The following is a 22,510-nucleotide window of genomic DNA, read 5'->3' as shown; positions in this document are numbered from 1 at the left end:
AGTCCTGCATCGGGTCGGGTATCCGCGGGTAGGCCTACCCGACGGGTGACCCGCAAAAAAGGTGATTTGCGGGTGGTATTTTTTCAAACGCTTTTTTCCGGGTTCACTTCTGGGTAAAACAAAGATGATGCGGGTCCGGTTGCGGGTGTTGCATAATAAATATATTTAAACAATAATAATTTAGTTTAATGTTTAAATCCTCAGACCTCTCCTCCGCGGTACCGAGCATAATCATAACCTCTGCAGTGCATCTATCTGCTGCTGAGCGCACCACATTCTGAATGGCTGAGGTGAAGCTCTCTATAGCGGAGAATACAGCATTTTCAATAACTCTTCCTCAAGAGCAAAATCCAACGTCTGGGAGGCTTTTGGTATCATCCTAGATGGAGAAAATAAACAACATCCCAGGCTTTTTGAGCCAAATATGCAACTGCGTCTGTTAATAATTGCACGTTGTCACTGCTTATATATATGCGGGTTCGGGTCGGGTTGCGGATCATGTGCCGGCGGGTCGGGTCGGGTTGCGGGACTAATTGGCAATATGTGCGGGTAGCGGGGCGGGTTCGGTACTGCACGTCACGGGTGCGGGGCGGGAGCGGGTCTTGAAAATCAGACCCGTGCAGGACTCTGCCAGATAGAAGACACCGACGAGAAACCAAGGTGCATTATTAGCCACCCAGGCTTTAGAGAAGGCTGTCTCAGTGTTTGGACACTGAAAATAGCGTATCTTCAATACAAACAACAACACAGAGCAGTTGATGGCCCACTACACCAGTAAGTAAATATTGATTGACCCAACTGCCTATTGCAGCTTTGCTTTCATATAATACTTTTAGTCGCTACAGATATGGTACACTTTTAAAGATACCATTAAACTATTTCAAGCAGTCAAAAACAGCTTGGCTTTTATTTTTTCTGTGTATGCAAGTTCAATGTATGCTTGAGAAAAGAAACAACTACACATGTGAGGAAATATATAAGAGGTCTATGATTCTGTCAAGCAGTCATGTATAACCTCATATTTATTTTGTACAAGTAAAATACAAATATCATGTTATAAGCCAATTTGTAACCATTGCTACATAATAGTAGGCTACTACATAACATTTTATTTTTCTCCAAATATATTTATAATCTGTAGGCCTATACTTTTTTTTCATTAGGAAGTATCGATATACAGCTTATCGACAGTTTGTACGTTGGTGCTGGGGTGTAGGCCTACTCGGCCCAAAAATCAGAGTCCCGCTGCATGTGCTGTAACCGAGATACGGAAGACTTACCCTGAGCCGGGAGGCCGCTATCAGGGATTTCAATGGCCAAATCTGTAATTTGACATAAGTCATGCAGCTGAACTGGTTAAAATGGTTTCGCATGATGTAAATAATTTACAAAGTACATCATTTACAATATTATTTTTCCAAAGAAACATGTAAATATAACAACATTTTCCAAATCACAAATTTGTAAGATTGTATTAATTTACTGTTTGATAAATAAAAAAGGGTTCTTTTGTTAATTTTTCACTTGTAACATTTTATCTTTATTGCAGTGTACATTAGTCTATTTTGGTATATGTGCGAGCCCACAAATAATTAAAAGTGGTAAAAATAATAAAGATATTCAGACGTAATTCATTTTTGGCCTTACTTATTTCACTTCAACTTTTATATATTTCAGTAGGCAAGTTCACTGTACTCTGGTGACATTTAGCTCAAGCTGGCATAACACCTGTAGTAACTTAATTCTGACCCGAGTTTTGTGCACAATCTTCCAGCACCCATGATCAATGTTTATAGCAATCAGGAAACATTCACAGCTCACAACTACACATCGCTTCCCCATCATGAATTGTTAGATAAAAAAAGTTTAGCGAGGTCCGGTTACACATATGTTGAGCGAAAATAGCGGAAGGATACAAAACAAACAATCCAGACGAGGCTGGTGTTTGCCACGTGTGACGTCACACAGCTGGGTTAATGGCTGGCAAGCTTTTCGCTACCGGAGCGGAATAACACGGGAAAGTGGCACACATTTCATGTTATTTGGGGGGTATTTATGGAAAGAATAATTGATGTTGATATGTCAAATGAAACAGTGGAAAGTGATGAAGCGATTTATTAACACAGAATAACTTTTATTTTGGACATTACATGGACTTTAATGGCCTACTCTAGTAAAAAGTTAGTATGGGCAAAATCCAGCTCCCAGTAAGCTTTGTGAGTCAAACAGAGACCCTCGTAACATGAGGACACATTCCTCAGATCGTCAAATGTGGTGACAAAGTACACCTCTTTAAAAAACTCATAATTGTGTCAATTTTGAGATTCGGACAGTAGGACTTCAGCCCATCTCCAGGAATTATGTTCATAATGGAGAATTCGCCTTTACATGATTTACAGTATATGTTAACATTAAGTGCCAATGCAGTTAATAACGAGGTGAAAGGTAAAGGAGTGGAGCTTGGCGTGATGAATGTTGGTCTATCTTTCATGCCAGTGATCAGAGTTTGTGTCCTCAAAAAAATCTATTGTGATTTGTTCCGCTGAAACTGTGAAAAACGTCCACACGGGCGATGTTTGGCTCTTCAGTCAGCGAGATTCGCTTGTGCTCTTCTTATTCTATGTTAACTGGTTAGGGTTAGGGTTAGGGTTAGGATTAGCGAACCAACTCTTCAGGTGCATACCGTCGCGTACTGTACCGGAGCATGCTGCTTTTGTTCCTATTCAACTACATTTTAATTATCTGAGCGATACATCATTATTAGGTAAACCATCATTTACATTTCCCAATATAAATCAAGCATCTAACTCACAGCTAAAATATTTATGGTTTTTCATTCATTTTTATGTTGAATGTTGGAACATTGCTTTTACTCAGACACAATCTGGGTACCGAATCGTCCAACATCAACATTTTATATGGGAAGAGGGTTTATATATTTATGTTGACTAATAACTACACGTGGTCACTACATGTAATACTAAAACATAAAAAATAATCTCCCTTTGATGAAAGTCTCCTATAAATGTTTGCAACTGGGGAGTTAGTATTCCCTGTTACACACAAGCAACGGACAAGGGTGGATAAAGGAAACCCCAAATACAACAAAAACGATGACTAAGAAGACACATGATAAGGGTTAGGGTTTCATCTTTAGCTGAAAAAAAGGTAACATAGTCCTGTGTGAAACCTCTTTTGAGTTAATAGTATAGATGGAGACATGGTGATTTCCTGTTGGACATGTATGGAAAGGAAGATAGAGATGGAAAACAAGCTGAGGTGTGGCACAGCAATTGGCTCCACTGCACTTTGGGATGAAGACAATAATAAATAAATCCTTGCTGATTAAAATAACTGCCATTTCCACTCATGCACTAAACGGGGTCACTTCAGCAATGACGTAGCTGTGTAAAAAAAACGTGCAGTCAGAAGCATTGGTTACACCAAGGAACAGTACAGAGACAAAATATCTGCGACACGCATATCTACCACTGCAGTAAAGCCAACAAAAAGGACGACAAAGAAGAAGCAGTTCCATGTGATGATGAAGAATCTGTTTTACCTCATCATCAGGATCAGACTCCAAATCCTGTGGTATTCCAAGATGCATTGCAGGAGAGGAGAGAGATGACACAATGGAGAGCAGGGACGTTATAGTGAGCGGGGAGGCGGGAATAAAACAAATCAGGGGGTGAAAATGGAGCAGCAAAAACAACAAAAGGCATCAGAAATAATCTACGGGGTTAATACAAAATAAACAGCAACATAACAAAAGCAAAAGCAAAACAATTTCAGTTTCTTGTGATCAATCAATACCACAACAAACAAACAAATGAGAAGAGCCGTCTTCTTGCAGAATTCTTATGAACCCACAGTGAGCCAGGCAATAGACCAAAGCACGATGTGCATGTGTGGCTGCATGTGTACGTTGTGGGGTCTTATGACTGGCACAGGCTTTAACACTAATAAAAGACACAAGCAGCAGGCAGTCCTTTCTAGACCAAATGAACTTCAATGGCTCCTCTCGATGTCCGGACAACATCCCTTTCTGTATTTCAATTTAATTTACATGTAGATGGTATGATATGGCCTAAACAGGTGAGCAATTCAAACATGGGGATCCTACCTTCTTGTGGTTTGGCAGTGTGATATTCAAATTGCATATGGCAGTCTGTGGAAGGCCTTTAATGGATTTAGGCTCCTTCAGGAAGGAGAGGCGGCCACACGGCTCCTGGCCCATATCTCTGATCTGAGGACAGCAAAAAAATTGCATCACGAGTTGACCATGACAAATACTTTCAATAACAACCCTGTTAAAAAAAAAATGCTTTTCTTCGCTTCTCTAGGAATAGAGTTTTCTCCATTTATTACAACCTTAACCTATTTCCACTTCCTAAATGTGAATATCGTCATACACTAAATAGATTTAAGGATAGAACAGGCAGAGTACATTTCATTTGCTGTTAGCGTCAAAATCTAGGACAAAAATTGAGTTATAGTGTGTTGCTGTGAGGAGAATAACAACATTTACCGCAAGAAGCAAATTGCTATAAATGTCGAGCCAATTAGGAGAGGGTGAACTGACATTTCTGCCAACATTTGCAAAGGACTTCACAATGAGACAGACGATGCTAGCAGAGAGAGAGGGTTTTAGGAGGGGTATATTTTATACCTTCACGTTGAAAGGAAGTCTGTTTTCCTTGAAGGAGTAAAAGTTGAAAACAAGCTGTTGCCCACTTTTGGCGAGAGGGGACAGGTTGCCATAGCAATCCACGTGGATAGGCTTGCCCTCGAGAACCTACGGAAGTAGATTGATCAAAAGGATGTGGTTGATAAAACGTATAATGCATTTTTTTTTTTACATTTTTCAAAGTTGTTCTTTATCCACAACCCCACCTCGATATCTTTGCTCCGGGCCACCTCCTCAAAGTTCTCCTGCTGCTCGAGGGTCTTGTCCACCTTGTCGTCTGTCATGCAGAAGCAGCGCAGACGAGCCTCGATTGCGTCGTTCATCTTGGCGAAGACCACAAACTTGGCCAGGTACGGCACGCAGATCAGCTCCCGGTATAACTGAGACGCTAGACCCACCGTCTCAGGAATCTGGTGACAGTCTGCGAGCCAGAACCTTTGGAGGAGACATTGGAGGAAAAAGAGAGAGGAAATGGAGGAAAACACAAATCAGGAAGTCAGCCAAGTGAACGGTTTGCCCTTTATTACGATGATGTACACCCTAAAGTTTGGTACTTTGCATTACACAAATACTAAGTGTTTTTCTAAAGCAATAAATCAAATTAGCTGGGTTTTGCTCCGAAGGGTGAACACAAACACATGACAGCTTCCCAGTAATCTAATTACAGAGGGTGCTCAGTTAATATCAAGCTGCACACTCACCACATGATCCCAATCTAGTTAGAATAAGAGTTTATTAGTTTGCGTAATGCAACCAATACTTTTTTGTTGCGCCCCCCGCCCCCCCCCCCCCCCCCCCCACACACAAGGGGTGGGGGGGGGGGGGGGGGGGGCGCAACAGCGGTAATTAAAGTTTAACAGTCTTGGTTGCATTACTTTGCGTAATGCAACCAAGACTTTTAAACTTTAATTACTGCTGTTGCGCCCCCCCCCCCCCCCCCCCCACACACACACACAAGGGGTGGGGGGGCGCAACAGCGGTAATTAAAGTTTAAAAGTCTCAAAATATTACCACTACTTTTACAAAATGGATGAATGTGAAGTATTTTGTTAAAGGAGGATGAGAGCGTAATTAAGGAGCACTATTGGAGTGACTTTGATGGGTATTGGACTCAGGATTCATTCATTTGGATTCCCGCTGTATGAAGAAATTAAAGGATGGCGCAAGTGGAAACAATTCACAAAGGGATTAACTGTTTAAAACACATGCTCAAAGTAAGCCGGATTTTGCCGATGTGTTTATGTGGATTCAAAAGTCGTAAATAATCCATAAAATGGAAGAGATCAATCTGATCGGAGCAACTGTGACAAATAATCCAACTGAAACCGGCATGGACAATGATATGTTTTAAAAATGCGCTTATCCAGACAAGCCTGGTTTGGACACTTTACGGGCAGAAGAAACATTTCTATTAAAGAAAGAATTATACATTTCTGTCTTTTTATGCCTTTATTAGCTACTAACTTGAATTGTTATTCTACTTAATCAATTATTTATTGTAATGTAGAGACAAGGCTTTTAGTGGCAATCATGTATTGCGTTACAATTATATGTAAAAAAAAAAAGAAAAAAAAAAAGTCTAAATATGATATTTGGCCTCAAATCATCTGAGCCCCCCCCCTGAGAACTTTGGGTTGGGAACCACTGATTTAGAGGCATGTCTCAAAATGGTATAGTCAAAATGACTTGGGTGTAGAGAAGATGAATCATGTGAGTATACAGGCCTTTGCATACTAGAATAAACAACACCTCAAAATCAAGACACCTAATTAAATGTATTGGCAGGTTAAAGTTTTCCAAAAACCTTTAGAGTAAGACAAGAAGGGAACTGCGCTCCTTATGTATGCGGTGAAAGAAAAGGATAGTGAAAAAGGAGATGTTGAAGTCACACCAAATCAATGTCTGTCTAGAGTACATATTTATAATTCAGTTTTCCCTGTTGTGATGGATTCTGGGATTCATTGCCAACTTCTGATTGATTCCTTGTGCTTCCCTCTCATCATTTTCTAACAACTGAGATGTGGTCGTTTCTCGTATGCTTGGTGGGACCAGAGCTGAATAAAACTACTTCATTTGATCAGCTGAATGTGGTGACCTTTAGTTGGGATTAACATGCCCCTTATTTCTATAAGAAGAATACGAAACAAGTCTTCCCTTTAAGACACAACAGTGATACAAACAGATCAATAAAGAGCTTTATTTATCCAAATTGAAAATGTGGATGCGATTTTCATTTACAATATGTTTTTATAACGTTTTATACTTTACTGGAAATAAGCATTTATCACCCAGATTCGGAGAATAAGGGTTGCAATGTTTTTTATAGTGATCCAATACATTGCGAACAAAAAAATAGATGTTTGTTTCTCACCTGGCCGAAACATTTGTGGTGAAGGAGACGCAATCGGTGACAAAGGACAGCGGTGTGGTCCCTGTGATGTCCTCCCACTGGGCGGGGGACGTCCCTCCTGCAGGAAACAAGGGCCAAAAGATGAGCTCAGTGCCTTTCCAACATTACCTGTGTTTTAGCTTTTGTAATCCCCATCCTTTTATCTTCTCAGCTCTTCATCTTCCCTGTATCGAGCTGCTTTTCACTTCAAAGTAGGACTGATGTGCCCACGGCTGGTGAGTTAGTACCTCTGTCTCATGTGAAATTAAGAATGAACAACTATGTCTGTTGTCACAAATAAAATGTATTAGCATCTAAGAACACAATGACTAATTCAATAACTGAATGCTAGTCGTGTAGAAGCATTTTGGATAAAGGTTCTCCAGTATTGTCATGCTCTAGTTATTCAGAGGTCTACTTGCCTGTGATGCTGCAGAGCAGACGCAGGCAGGGTGCAGTGTCGCCTCGGTGACCGCTGGGATGGCCTTCTGCCGATCTAGGCGGGACAGGGATCGTCATGGTGATCGGCTTGTGGAACTTTCTCCTCCTGGGCTCCACGGTGACGATGGGGCTGAACGTGGCTCTGTTTCCGAGGATCGCCCTCGCCATGTCATCTGGCACGGGCTGGGCCTAAACAGAAGGAAAAACAACAGGAAGTCAAATAAATAGTTTGTTGATGAAACTTTGAGAAATGTTTAGTGAAACTTTCCCTGAACTTTTTCTGAAATGAAATGGCTCAGGCATGTGAGGAGGCGTGGACTGGAGTATAAATAAATAATAGGTCAGTGGACAGTCTCTGCGACTGAAAAGCTGAGTCATGAAACTGAATTTGAGCTGATTCAGAAGTGCTGCTGTACCTGCAGGCCGACACGGATCTTCTTGGTGAGTGCTCCTTGAGGGAACGAGGCCTGCACCATGGGCACGGTGCTGCTGGACAGCATGCCTCCATCCGGACCCATGTGGTTAGACTCCTGCTTGATCCGCGACACCACAGCAAAATACTGAGGGAAATCGCTGGTGACGATGCGGCAGATTCGCTTCTTCTCCAACTCAATGGGACTGTCCAGCTCTGTGACATAAAATATCAGAATCAGAATACCTTTATTAGTCCCCCAGAGGGGAAATGTACGTAGTTACAGCAGAAAAGAGCCACAGACAGCTTAATGTTACATATATTACATGCATTAAAAAGTATTAAGTTAAAAAAAAAAGTTATGATATAATAAAAAATATAATAAAAAGTTACACAATGTATCACTTTGTTATGATCACCTGATACGAATTATGACTTTATGTGTTAGATACTATTAAGGTATGACATTTGGCAAGGGTCAATACAAAAAAGGACACTAAGTAGGCTAAACAGGAACGAGAAACACATGTCCTGCAGTGAAATCTGTTTTTCTAGGACACCAGCTGACACATAGCCCTCGGTTGAATAGTATAGGTATTCCTAAGTGGTTCAAGTTCACCTTCATCCATTAACTTTGCATTAAAGTTTATTTGTTCTAATTATCATTGGCAATGATTGTTGGGCCACATTGAATAACCTTTGCTTTACCTTCATCCATTCCAGAAAGCAGCTCAAAGAGGTCTTCTGGTCTGGCGTCAGACTGGTGCTCCTTCCACGTGTCTCCGTTCTCGCTCCTCAGCACAATCAGCTCCCTCTCTTTCCCCCGCATGGACCCAAAATGGGGGATCTCTACGATCACAGGTCTGAAAGAGAAAGTAGAACACAATATAACTCAGGAAATTATTAGATTAAACCATTATCTTTAGGGCAGCTGGGGAGTTAAATAACAATTATGTGCATTGGCCACCTCTGACATTCATGGACGTAGTTAAAGTTGCAGTTTAACTTCACTCGGACATTGTCAATTTCAATAGTAGTTAAAATGTTTTTTCTGAGCAGCTTTAGCTAACCACACTATATTTCTCCATTAGATGGTTCACCTGCGTTCAGTGTGAAGTAATTGAAAGCTTGTAAAGCTTCCCTAGGACAGTTTATCGGAAAATATCCCCTTTGATCAGTTCCCTGTTCTCCCTGAAAACTGCAATGCATCATAAAGAAATCCCAAGCGTCCTACCCCAGGAACTGAGCCCCAGCTGGTCCGACCTCCACCAGCCGGCTGACCAGCCCCTCCCCCTCCACCATGGGCGGGGGGTAGGCCAGCTTGTGCCTCTTGGCCAGGCGGCAGGTGATGCGCGTGGGTGCCGTGCACTTCCTGGGAGGGATGATGATGCGCATGCCATTGTGGCGGCTGCCTCTCATGGAACCACCGCGCGCGTCCACCATGAAGCTGACCAAGAACCTGCAAGGTGAACAAATAATGTCAGAGAAATAAAAGATAAAGACAGAAGTCATACCACGGAAACTAATAAGGAAGACGATTTCCATGCTGTGATCACCGTACACCAAAACAAAGTAAGGAAAAGAGAGAAATTAACAGAAAAAGAGAAAGAGACAGAGAGAATGATAGAAAGAAGAAAAAAAGATGCCTTGAGTTCTGAAAGTTTGCAGTTCTCACTTACACCTGCCTCAGTTCAGAACATTAAACACTGTCTGAAACTAAACAGGGTGCTGCTCATGAAGTCGCAAAGTTTAGTTTCCATTCATGAGGCACAAGGTGAGACTTTTGCCAAGTTTCAGGTAAAGCAGCATCCAGTGATCGAATATTAAACACCTGCACAGATGTTTCACCAAGATAGGGTTAATGTGATTAATATGTGATGCGTCTTTGAATTAAAAGCTAATTTCGGCATCCCATTAATATAATCATTGACACAAGTAATGAGTGAGGATGGAGAAGAGCAAAACATGAATTTTGCACGATCAACCGAAAGCTAAAATGTGATGCGTTATGTATATTGTTGCTTCTTTCTATAGTGTATGTTGGCAGAAAAGCAGAATCCCTGTAAGGTTTCGAGGGAAATGTAATTCTATGTGAGAGAAAGACAGATGAAAAGACTCCCATACACGTTGACTGAACACCTCTAATATCTAAGGAGTGCAAATGAAACACCAGACCACGCGGATGAGACGAGCACAGGGTGGCGGAGTAGAGGAGGCTAAGAGGGGGGGGGGGGGGGGAGACTGATGAGGTGAGAAGGGAGAGAGAAGGGGGGAGGAGTGGGAGTCATCACTGCAGCATCGTAGGTGAAAGCAGCAGTCATCACCTGGAGTCATACTGAGGGAGCGGGGAGGAGAGGCTGCAAAATAAACACATGGAGGCAATGCAGGAGGCAAACCCCCGAAATCTAGTTTTAGTATCAAAGGTTCACAATCACTGTGGGGGATCTGCAGTAACTGCTGAAGATGAAAGAAATACGGGGGTGGAAAACCAAGGGAAAGAAGGGGCAACATGACAACAAACTAAATAATATAGAAATACACAGACACACACACAAAAAGTAATAATGACATGACAGATCCCAGAGAACACTAAATAAATTATTAAGCTTTAAATGATGTTCTAACACAGCTCCGTGTATATAAAGCAGGCATTTAACGTCATATATTCAAAGTGAGCGTCAAATCTTATCACTTTTATCCAAATGAAACACAGAAGACAAGCACCATGAGCTCACAGAGAGTCTGTACTTTGTTCCCGTGATGACAGGAATAGAGCTGACGTCAGTGAACATTAGGGTGATGCCTGGACTTTGTCTCTAGACTTATGGAATGACACGAGAGCTTTAGAGGACAGACTGTTTCTTTTGTTGCTGTAATGTAATGTGTACAGTAGCAGCACTGCAGAAATCCCACAGCCCTGCATCATGTCTGCATCAGTGCTGCAGGGCTTGCTGAATATTGACTCTTTGGGGTGGGGGGGGGGGGGGGGACAAAAGAAAATACAGCAGTTGTGTGCATAGAAAATGTGCGATTTATGCAATAGTTATTAGGATGTACATGCAGCTTTTGCATGCAGTAGGGCTGCCTCTCTAGGATGTTTTAGTTTAAGATGATTTATTTAATCCATTAGTAATTCTTTCATGCTAAATGATCCAAAAATCTTATCAACACATCCCTGGTAAACACAAGATTTAGATTGTTGCATGATTCTTTGTGTAGAAACTCATTTCTACAGATCTGTCGATTAAATCAACTTATCAATAGGTTGTCTGAAATGTCTAACGGCCCGCCCACACACAGGCATGAAAAAAATCTTTCACTTGAATGGGGTGACGTAGAACATTTTTAATCTTCGCCGAACTGCATTGTGGGGAGCGGAGCATGGCTTTGTAAGCATCGTGAGCATCAAAAGTTGAGCCAATGTTCAACTTTTGATGCTCCCGATGCTTTCGATGCTTGGCATCAGCCAATCAAATCCCGTTTATGCAAATCCCGCCAGTGCAAGCGCTAGCCAATCAAACCGCGTGCAAGCTGGGAGAACCAGACCGCAGTTCATTTCCTCATATTCCAAACGAGATATTACGGTAGCAAATCACCCGGTTCTTTACGACCAGAACTATTTACCGGGATACAAACCGGAGGAACCAGGCATGGAGGGAGGTGGCAGAGACAGTGGGTGAAACTGGTAGGTTTTTCGCCTGTTTGGAGAGTTTATATCCAGTTTACTTCGTTTTAACATTGCTATTGCTTTGTATGTCGGGGGCGGGAGATTCATGTGATAGGTTGTTGGTCGCAAAAAATCGCAAAGCTTCAGACACGACCAGCTTCAAGATTTTGTTCATGCCTGTGTGTGGACGGGCCGTTAGTATGAGGACAGCCCTAGTTTGTAGTGCACGTGTGCGCATGCTGGTAGACATATCGTGATGTATGGACGGAGGCAGTGCAGCTGTTCTTACCCAGAGTGAATGGGGCTGGACACAGTGTTGTGGCTGTGGTCCACGGTGTCCGGGGTCCAGCTGTAGCGCCGCATACACTCAGTGCTGTAGACTCTAGTCACAGCCAGGTGCTGGGAGAGGAAGAGAGCAGGAGGAAAAGATATGGAAGAGAAAGAAGAGGTTTAACAGCGATAGGGAGGCAGATAGAGATGGGAGATGAGAAATAGGAACGTGGAATATAAGGACAGAACAAATAAATGGCGGACATAGAGGTTGACAAGAATGAATCTTTCTTCTTTTTTCCCCGACATGTTATCGAACAAACATGTGGGATGGCATTCTGTTTTTCTATTGACGTGACGGTGGAACTTTAACCCACGTTTTGTTAAATGTTATCTGGGTTATCACACATATCCTCATCTTGATAACACACAATTTGTCACTACCCAACCAGCGTTATAATAACCATTATTCATGTGAAAATCGAAACATGGGAGCTCATGTAGACTGACAGTAGCATGGGAATGACCATTCACTAAAGACAGACCCCCACTAAGGAATACAATGAGAGTGGAATGGACCCAAAACAAACAAATATACAGACAACTCAAAAACCCAAGAGCAATGAGAGCTGGATGAAAGATGGTAAACTGACAAATGAGTCTGACATCCATGAACTCTTTATACCTTATTGAGTGGGTCAACCAAATAGGATATGTCATTACAGACACTGTGAAGCTAAGGGGAGAAGAGAGACAGTTCAGACGTCACAGAGGGCACCGTGCGGTCCAGACAAATGACTTTATGGTGCTTTGTTTCACTAAAGGATCCAATTTCCATCTAATAAAACCTAATCCGCTCTCCATGAGGATGATATGGTCCTACAATTCAGGCAAACAATCCCCAAATGAAACTTTATCTATCAAATGTAGCAGATTATAGTACACATGGCACCTAAACGGACCACCACGAAAGAATCAACAATTTGACTGTTTGTATATTTTCAACTAGTTTCATATGGGAAAAATATTTCATTGGACATTTTGAGTTATATTACTAAAATTGTTTATTATAAAAGGTTACAGTTTCTGTTTTTGCTCCTGACTACCAAAACAAGCATGAAACAGGCTCTGCAAAACACAGCGGTTTTCCCTGAGGAGGGAAAGAGGGGCCTCCTGAAGCCCTTAGGTTTGAATAAACTCTTCGTCAAGGTGCTATATACTCTCCCTCAGCACTTTGGCAAGAGGAAGCATGTCATCAACACTGCTTCTGTTATGACCTCTTTGCAAGAGAAGTAACGCCACCCTACTTTTAATTCTACAGTCTGTTTTTTCCCCTAAGAAGTCATTGACAATAAGAAAATAAGAGATGCACCTAGTGAGAAGAGAGGCATCAAAGCTTAAAAAACAAACGTAAAAAATGTCAAGGAAGTAACAGTGAGCATAGAGCTGGGTTGGGCTGGGTATAGAAGGTTAAAAAGAGACAGAGTGTGGAGATAAAAACACTAAATATGACGATAAATGGTCTTACCGTGTCTTTTGTTGGCGCCAGAATCTCTTCAATCATCATACTGTCCCGAGCGAAGGAGCTCCGGTTGAGTGTGTTGGACCTATCCGAACTGAAGGAGCGGAGGCTACATGTTACCACGCAACCCGGTGCCGTGGGCAACAACAAGTGACGGGCAGGGGAACACGACACAAAACAAAAAGCAAGGAATCCATTACTACATGCAACCTCCAGGGAACCAGGTTGTTTTACTCGCTGGACAGAGAGAGTCCATAAGTGGAAAATAGAGAGGGAGAGGCTGAAGAGCCCGCAGTTTGAGCAAAGATAAGATACTGCAGCAGGTTGTTCAGAGATGGAAATGTGAGGTCAGTGTTGTTTGCATTTAGAGATAGAGGGAAATAGGAACAGACTTATAGAAAGCAGACGGCTGTTTAGACTGCTACAGGAGTATGGTTAATGTGATACACGAACACGGATATAACGTGTATGAAATATGATGGATTAGTCGACGTCTTTGTGCCAACCTTGTTTTGACAGTATAAAGAAATGACGTTTGCTTGAAAGTGAATCAGCTAAATTATACTTGTGTTTGAGGACTGACGTTTCTTTGGTCTAAGATTAGCAGCTGACCTAGACCTGATTCTGAGCAGCAAAAACATAAAAGGGACGCTAGTCTGCTTCTATCTGTCTTGCTGCAGTCTGCTGTACGGCTGTGTGTGTGGCGACTTGTGCCTATTTTTGCATCCTCTCAATGCAGTGCCGATTCCTTTCAGGGTTTTTTTTGTCTTGTGCTGTTTTTGCTACGGGGATTTGATCAAGGCGTAGCAGTGAGTTAAATGTTGCGCACTGGTATGGGCAAAAAGTATAAATAATACACGATGATATTTTATATGGTTGCGCACTATAAGAGATACAATGCCAGTGACAAAGCCGACATCTCTGTGCTTTATTTGTGCATACTACATATGTGTGTATTGATGTGACGTGTGTGTGTGTGTGTGGTGTGTGTGTGTGTGTGTGTGTGTGTGTGTGTGTGTGTGTGTATTGATGTGACCTGTGTGTGTGTGTGTGTGTGTGTGTGTGTGTGTGTGTGTGTGTGTGTGTGTGTGTGTGGAGTGGGGGAGAGGGGGGGAGCGAGGAGGGGATAAAATGCAGAGCTCAGCATGTTTGAGTGGGCACACTATTCAGCACAGAGAGAAGCCCTTTATTCAGCACAGCCTGCCTACCCCACCATCGAAGTTACCAAGCGACTCTGTACGGTCTGAATGGACTCGCTGGCATGGCAGCATGGCGCTACCCCCCCCCCCCCCCCCCAGCTCTCAGCCAGACTCTGTTTGTTCTTCACAGCTTCATCCTTTATTTCATCCTGTCTATCCTCTTCTCTAAACATCCAAGCTTTTTTCCATTTCCTGCCTCACTGCTCATTATTTTGGCTGTCCTCTTTATCGTCTGTCATCTATTCCTGGACGTTATGCCAACTCCCAGCACTTCTTCTTCATAAAGCTGTCCCATCATCTCTTCCTCTCTCTACTGTCTCCATTTCAGATTTGTTGCTCTTTGGTTATCTGACGGTTTACTCAATGGAAGACTTGTTTGACTTTTTCTCTATTCACTGAATTCCTCTAACCCCATCCTTCTCTGTCCCCTTTGTCCCTCTTTCCACACCAATCCAATCATTTAACTGTAGATATATGGGTGGTGGTGGCGAAGTCAATAGGGAGTTGGCTTGGCAACTGAAAGGTCACCAGTTCAAGTCCCGGCAAGACCAAGTGCTACCGAGGTGTCCCTGAGCAAGGCACCGTTCCCTACACTGCTCCCCGGGCGCCGTTCAAAATGGCAGCACACTGCTCTTAACACTAGGAGGGGTCAAATGCAGAGAAACAATTCCCCCACGAGGGATTAATAAATGTCCATCTTCTTTTTTTTTTATATATATATAAGTCTGCCTTGCCTTAAACTACACTTTCCATTATCCAGAAACATGTTTCATTTCTTTCTCACATCTCTTTTTATGTACAAATGATCCTAGGTCTATGTGGACCTAAAGAGACAAATGTTTGAGTCATTGTTTGTTTAGGTAAGTGTTTGTGCGCGGATGCATCTGTGTATGTGTGACCGCCTGTCTGTCCTTGATGATTTCTAAATTCTTAAATAAAGAATCCAGAGAAATCTCATCAAGTTTCCATCTCTGCAAACCATGATTTCACATCCAGAATCATCCAGATAAATGTCCAATTATTGTTAATTAAATTGGATAAAAGTTGTGGATATTAACAACCTGATGTGTTGATCCCTGGAAGTTACACCAAGTGGCACTACAAAAGTGCCACTTAAGAACAAGCCACATCGAAAAGTTATAAAATGAGTCCACACAACTCAAACTGAAAAACTCTGCAAAACAAGAGTGGCTTTCATTAACTAATTTCCAGCTTTTTTTCAAACCTGCATGAAAAAATACATTTTCAGTTTGAAGATAAGATGATTTTTTTAAGAAGGATGATCAAATATGGTGGATGGTGATCAGATCAAATGAGCAACAATCTTAAAATACAAAACGTCACGGCGACAACAAAACTGTTATACCACAAACAGCAACACTGGATGACACTAATCACAATGAATGACTTGTGGTTTGGGTTAGCGGTTTTATGTAGTAGTACAGAGGGTGAGGGGGGGGGGGGGGGGGACAACATTCACAGCTAATGGCGTCTACAACTACTAAAACGACTATTCTTTTCTTACCTGAGTCTAGGGCTAGAATGAGGGACACGGTGCAAGGAGAAGATCAAAATAGAAGTGTGAAAAGCAAAGCATTTTGGAGACATTCAAGCAGGATGTGGCTTTCTTTTCCCCCCATATGACATTGAAGCTGAACTTTTGCATGGTTGCACTCAACGACTAGGCACAAGCGATTATAGGTTTTAGTGTGTGTGTATGCAGCCCAGTCAAAAAGCAAACCATGCAATGTCGATGTCATAAACAGAAAGGTAAGGGAAAAGAAAAGAAGTAGCTCAGCATCAAACATTAATTGATCAATAATTACAGTATTTCAAAGCATTAAATACACAACCCTGCACCATCTCAACTTCTATTCTACAACGCAATTACACGAAAAAGTTAACAGTTTTTGTACGGCGCTCTAATCTGTATCAGATGGAGATAATAATATTTCTCACAATAATAGCTTTAGTCTGGAGTCCCCTCAAATACCAATAAACTGTTAACAAAGGTAAACAAACAGTAATTCTGAGAAAATGACTTCAGACATCAAATGTGGCCACAGACCTTTTTACACTTTAATAATAACAATGTTATGCAAACAATAACTCCCACATTAAATTCAAAACTCTTTCCAATAAACTACCCACCAAGCTCATCATTCTTTACATGGAATATTTTCCTTATTTGCTGAGACCTGTTGTTTGAAGCAGCTTCCTGTCACAGTTAGTGTAGTTGTTTTTATCAATCCAACCATCACAGTACGTCTGCCATCTGTCAGCGAGGCAACAACACACACTGCGTCCACACACACTCCTCCTGTGTGTGCTGCTGATGTGCTTTCACTGGAGCCTGCCAGTTTTCCACAACACACTTTGTCCACTATTGGAAACTGTAGCTAGGTGGGCCTGTAGAGAATCCCTACGTGCAGCTGTTCATCAAGGATATCAAAGGCATCACTGTCACAGATACAGCTCGTATCTCTTGTGTTACACTATGGCCCATTTGTAATCTTTGCATGGGTCTGAATGAGGCCACACAAAACGCTGAATCATTTTGTCAGGTTGAATCATTGCATGGCAACTTTCCAGATGCTATCGCTAGCAATTTCCATTATTCTGTTTTTGTTTGAGTGTGTGTGTGTTGGTGGGGCTGTACATTATATGGTCTATTTCAGTCCAACATAGACTAAACAATATCCATACCAAAGCATTGCCATCATAGGGTGAACAACCACCTCATGAATTGATAATAGATATAAACATAATCTGGCCACAATATTCTAAGGACAAGTTGGAAATAGTAGTTGTCTGCACTGCACCAGTACACCAGTGAATTTAATAATATAAATGACAGGTGCTTACCTGGCTGAGCGGGCTCCTATGCTGAAACCCATGTAGCCCTCCTGAGGCAGGGAGTCGTCCCCCAGCTCTTTGAGGTCCTGAGGCCGCAGGTATTTGTCCGTGTCCCCGGTCATCGCATCCTCACCTGGTGGAGGGGATGAAATCATAAAATCCTCCTGTTATCTCAAAAAGCCAATCCAGGCAAAGAGAGGCGATGCGGCATCTCAAGAAGAAGAAAAAAAAGCCCACACTGCCGACATCATTCTTTCACTTATCAGATTATGTTACTTAGAGGAGGCCTTGGATAATTTATTTAAACCCACATACTAGACTACCTCACTGCAACTGCATAGCCCACTGCAACTTTGTCTATTCATTTTGACTGAGACACAACAACAACATGAAGCTGGAACACTGAGCAGCGCCAATGCATGCCCGTTAGAGAGGTAAAACAATAATAATTTTGTAGAAAAATGCCATAAACAGCAATGCCACTTTGCGGTATATCTGGAGCTCTCCTGTAAAACCAAACGCAGCTCCTTTCACAACACTGACACACAGCGCGCAGCAGAGGCTTTAACAGAGACCCAAAGCCTGGGCACAAACAGCAGAGAAACAGCAGAGAGAGCGGAGCAGCACCTCGATCAGCGGACCGGTGGACGATGACACGCCGGTCAATGAAGCCGGCGGAGCGGCTACTGTGTTTCCCCTTCTCCCTCATGTCCTGCTCTGTACTGCCTGCAAACACTGCGCTCCTTCACCGCAGCCCCTCCCCCTGCCTTCAATACTGCCGCACTCCGATCACACACCAGCAACAGTGGCAAGCTAGATGACGTTAAATTAAGCATTTCCTGTGTTTAATTTCAAAATAAAACTTCAGGTGAAAGGATTGTGATTATCAAACCTCAATTAAGATAAAAAAGCTAACATTAACTATTTAAAACGTATGGAGCCACGTGCTCAAATCAACTCTACAAAAGCAATATGCAAACTAAATAATCACCTCAAAGTTATCTTAGGGAAATACTGTGGTATAGATGTAAATGCTTTCGTCTGGGTGGACGTTGCCGCATTCACCACGATTCCTGAATAAATGACTAACTTGTGTGCAACTTCTACTGTTTACAACAGGAATGAAGGCTTATAAAAGTGTGATGCAGTTGATCTGTGCAGTCAAATACGCCTTGGCTCTTTCTCATTTCATCAAATCCCCCTCCTCGACTCCTCGACTCCTCGACTCCTCGGTCCTCCGGTAGTGACCCGGAAATGAATTTCAGCGCGCCATGTTGAAGGATATCTCATTTCTCTAAATGCACTTCGAGGACCAAGGATCGAGCGTCGAGGAGGCTCTCTGGAGGAGCTATAACCGAGGATACACTGATGGGTCCTCCACGGTCCTCCACGGCTCCTTCGTGGATGCATTTCAGGGAACAGAGATGTTTCAAAAAGTCGTGACTCACGGCCGGACTTATCTCAGCCAATGACAGCTCTGCATGCATCCCCTGGATATTATTTTATTAACTGCTTTCATCGCGACGCGATGTTTACAGTGAGAACAGCTGTGAGGTCCGTGCAGAAAGCAGAACAGTGTGTAAAATATATATCACTCAGTATAACAGGCCTACTCTTTTTATTTGCTTTAGTTTAGTAGATATCTACAAACAAAGAGTCAATATTTTTCTAAAACCATTTAGTGCTTCACATAATAAAATACACAACGGCTGTAGCCTTTTTTAGGAACTGTATGTGCGTGTGTGTGTTTTAGGTGTGTGTGGTACAGTGTGTGCGTAGATGCAGCGGACACTGACAGACAGGTCTCAGTTGGTTTGGTGTCCTCTGCTTACTTTTAATACTTGTAAATAAAACTTTTGGCCCGTAATTTATTTTCCTCATTGTAGCGACCAGAGAGGGGGCGGGGATATATGCTATTAACATGTAGTATTTATCTATATAAATTAATGCTGTCAAAATTATCGCGTTAACGGCGGTAATTCATTTTTTGAATTAATTGCGTTAAAATATTTAACGCATTTAACGCATGCGCAGAATGGCCCGCCCCATACATCCCACCAGTGGCAGCACCAGCGTATGGCTGGGGTAGGCTACAGCCATACCAGGATATGGCTTAGCCCCACCTTAGCCCCACCATGAAAAATGATGTTAAAGTAAACTAAATAAAGTCCGCCAACTCGTGCGGAGTAAATTGCACAGACAGCAGTTAGTAAGATTGATTTCAGTGGCCACTTGCCTGGAAATACCGAAGACCAGAAACGGTTTTGAAAACTTTTGTCACGTAGTGATCAGGCTTGTTTGAGACGCGTTGCGGCTTGCCTCGAAAGTAGACGAGAATAGCCGATCGCAGCCGGGGGAGGTCTCAAAAAGCTCGCCTGAAGTCGGACAGCTCCGAGTCGGCTTCTTCTTCTTCTTCTTCTTCTTCTTCTCCTTCTTCACCTTCTTCTTCTTTTTCTCTCGGTTTTTTGGCGGATTGCAAACAACTTTAAGGTGCATACCGCCACCTCCGGAGTCGGCTTGACTCGGTTTGCATTTAGAAAGAATGCACACATGTGTTTAATCGTTAATGCGTACTAAGTACATACATTTGTTCCTGCTCAAGATTAGATTCAACTTTATTGTTATTGCACATATTACAGGTACTGAGACAACGAAATGCAGTTTAGCTTCCAACCAGGAGTGCAACAAGAAGTAAAGTGAAAAGTAATGTACACAATCTACAGAATAAAATATAGAATGAATTGAATGATGAATACATTGAGGGGTATGAATATACACAGCAGCCTGTGAGCATGAACAGTGTGTATGAATATGCTAAGATATATAAAGTATGGAAACGGTAAGCAGTGCAAGTATAGTATAACATATATAGATATTAATTTCATGATGATAAACATTGTGGAACAATTATGAAAAATGTTAATGGCGGGGGCGACGTAAAACTGACACAAAACAACAACAAACTTTTGCCGAGCCAATTGGAGAGTTTCATCACCAGCACGTGGTAAAAACCACCAATGAGCGCTCAGCTCGAGATACCAGCGAGTCGTTTCCCATCAAGCATTTCGCTTCCGCAGCCCGTGAAGAGGAACTGCGCCGCCTCGCCGCGCCTCGCTCTCAAGGCTGCGGGCGTCTTTCTCCCGCGAGATTTCAACGTCTCATGTAGGCGAGCCTCCAGAGCAAGTCAGAGAAAAATGACTAACCATCATGCAACGCACTAGCAAGACGTTGATCGAAATTGCGCAGGTCTGCGCAGGTCTCGCTTGTCTCAAACAAGCCTATCGTCTTACAATAGAACATCTTTGATAATGTCTTCTGGCCAATAAGAATCAAGATAACGGCGTGGTGTTGTTGCAGGAAGTCCTGACGGAGAATACTTTTGCTGCAGTACACCTCTATGTACATCGATACAACGGTTTGATGATTGATAGGTGTGTGGGCTGTCTTTCATTTGGACACACAGCACAATGTTATAAAACATACATACTGTATGTTAAATAGATATATCCGCCTTCTTTCATTTATCTTTCCATTCCCACAACAATAAAGAAATGGCATATTTTGGACATAGTTCGAATGGTGATTAATCATGATTAATTAATTTTTAAGCTGTGATTAATCTGATTAAACATTTTAATCGTTTGACAGCCCTAATATAAATTAAGCAAATTAATACAAATGCAACAGTTAGGACTTACTGCAGTTTGTTTCCAGTTACAAGAAGGAATTAGAACATACTAAATCGATATTTAATTACTTAGAAATACTCATCTCTGTACATTTTGTTTGCATGTCAGAGTAAACGTTTGTTTTGTTAAGAATATGTTGTGCTTTTATTTTGATGGTAAATTTGAGCGCATTACTTCCGGTGTTTTTCCAGCTATTTCTGTCTGACTTGACAAAACTGGAGAACAATTGACTCGGCGCTGCTGTTAATATATCACCGTCCCATTCAAGTTGAGATAGCCGAATACACATAACCCACCGCGCAAAATTCACACACACCTGTTCCTATTATATACTTAAGCCTAAAGCACCTTCTGTGTTACAAAGTCACCTCTCACTAGCAGCAGACAAATATCCACAAAAAACAAATAGCTGTTTGCATTGCCATATATCCCTTCAATACATTGAAAAGGAAATACAAATAATAATTTGCGAATCTGTCATTCTCGACAGTCTGCAATTTACGATCTATCCTCTAGTTTTTTTGTTTTGATTTTTACATTTTAACCCTCAAAACATCAACATCACTCCATTTAAACTTCATCAGACGCTCTAACGAGTCACGACTTACCTTTTTCCAACGCAGCCATATTGATCGCAACTATTCTTATATTTCCTGAGGAATTTCTAGTGCTCCGCGAAACGTCCCCAGAATGAAGAGTAAATCCAGTGAGAGGTGAGGACTATCAAGTGGTCCATTCAGTGCTTCTCGTGCTGATGGAAAATGTTGCCCTCTCTTCACCCCACGCACTTAACTCCACAAAGACCAAAAATGCACTGTTGCGCACATCTCCGCCTCCCTCTCTCCGGAAAGTCACACAATTCAATTTTTTTTTAACTTTTGCGTCTTCTCACTGCAACACAGTGCACATTGCAGTTCAGAAAGACTGGGAGTAAAGCCATCTGCGGCCACACCGGGGTTAATACTCCTGCAGGAGGCTCAGAAAAGCTCATCTCATTGGATTTAAAGAGAGAAAGTCTCCGTGCCCCTTTGGCTCAACAGCATCCAGAAACTCCGACTGAAGAGAGTCAACAGGAGGCTCGCTGAATGTTTACCGCTCAGTGGAGAGCAGTCAGCTGACAGGTCGCTGGATCAAATGCTTTGGAAATTCAGAGGAGACAGAGACGAGAAGAAAAATGTCCTCCTGTCTTTTTTTCCCTCATGCCTGCTGCATGTCAAACTCGCAGTGGGGATACAATAATGATGAAATAACCACCCTCATGTTCCCTTTTTTTTAAATTATTATTGGGCAACATTTTCTTCCTTACAGCCTACACACTGACTAAAACTCTCACAAGATAAAGTAAAGTTAGAAAAAGTATGTAATATGTAGCTAC

The 22,510-nt window shown here is 42.2% G+C and overlaps 1 protein-coding gene across 5 annotated transcripts in view; it reads right to left on the bottom strand.

The window, feature by feature from the left end:
• LOC307043194 (ankyrin-3-like) overlaps nt 1-22,510 on the bottom strand; it is a 96,993-nt gene that overhangs the window by 13,820 nt on the left and 60,663 nt on the right. For 4 of the 5 annotated variants that reach the window (XR_013809296.1, XM_079687499.1, XM_079687500.1 and 1 more), the window contains exons 24-38: nt 17,456-17,579; nt 16,116-16,127; nt 13,398-13,500; nt 12,555-12,605; nt 11,889-11,998; nt 10,257-10,289; nt 9,167-9,391; nt 8,641-8,795; nt 7,937-8,148; nt 7,502-7,709; nt 7,062-7,158; nt 4,897-5,125; nt 4,673-4,798; nt 4,127-4,249; nt 3,563-3,589 (exon numbers count right to left, since the gene is read on the bottom strand). Coding sequence is in view for 4 of the 5 variants with exons in the window: in XM_079687499.1 (XP_079543625.1) it covers nt 3,563-3,589; nt 4,127-4,249; nt 4,673-4,798; nt 4,897-5,125; nt 7,062-7,158; nt 7,502-7,709; nt 7,937-8,148; nt 8,641-8,795; nt 9,167-9,391; nt 10,257-10,289; nt 11,889-11,998; nt 12,555-12,605; nt 13,398-13,500; nt 16,116-16,127; nt 17,456-17,579 (1,835 nt within the window). In the remaining variant the exon portion in view is untranslated. The remainder of the gene's footprint in view (nt 1-3,562; nt 3,590-4,126; nt 4,250-4,672; nt 4,799-4,896; nt 5,126-7,061; nt 7,159-7,501; nt 7,710-7,936; nt 8,149-8,640; nt 8,796-9,166; nt 9,392-10,256; nt 10,290-11,888; nt 11,999-12,554; nt 12,606-13,397; nt 13,501-16,115; nt 16,128-17,455; nt 17,580-22,510) is intronic. The other variant, XM_079687502.1, reaches the window with a different exon arrangement.

The sequence above is a fragment of the Notothenia rossii genome (assembly GCF_949606895.1).
Source record: "Notothenia rossii genome assembly, chromosome: 6".
Lineage (NCBI taxonomy): Eukaryota > Metazoa > Chordata > Actinopteri > Perciformes > Nototheniidae > Notothenia > Notothenia rossii.
This window is presented reverse-complemented; position numbering and strand designations above follow the sequence as displayed.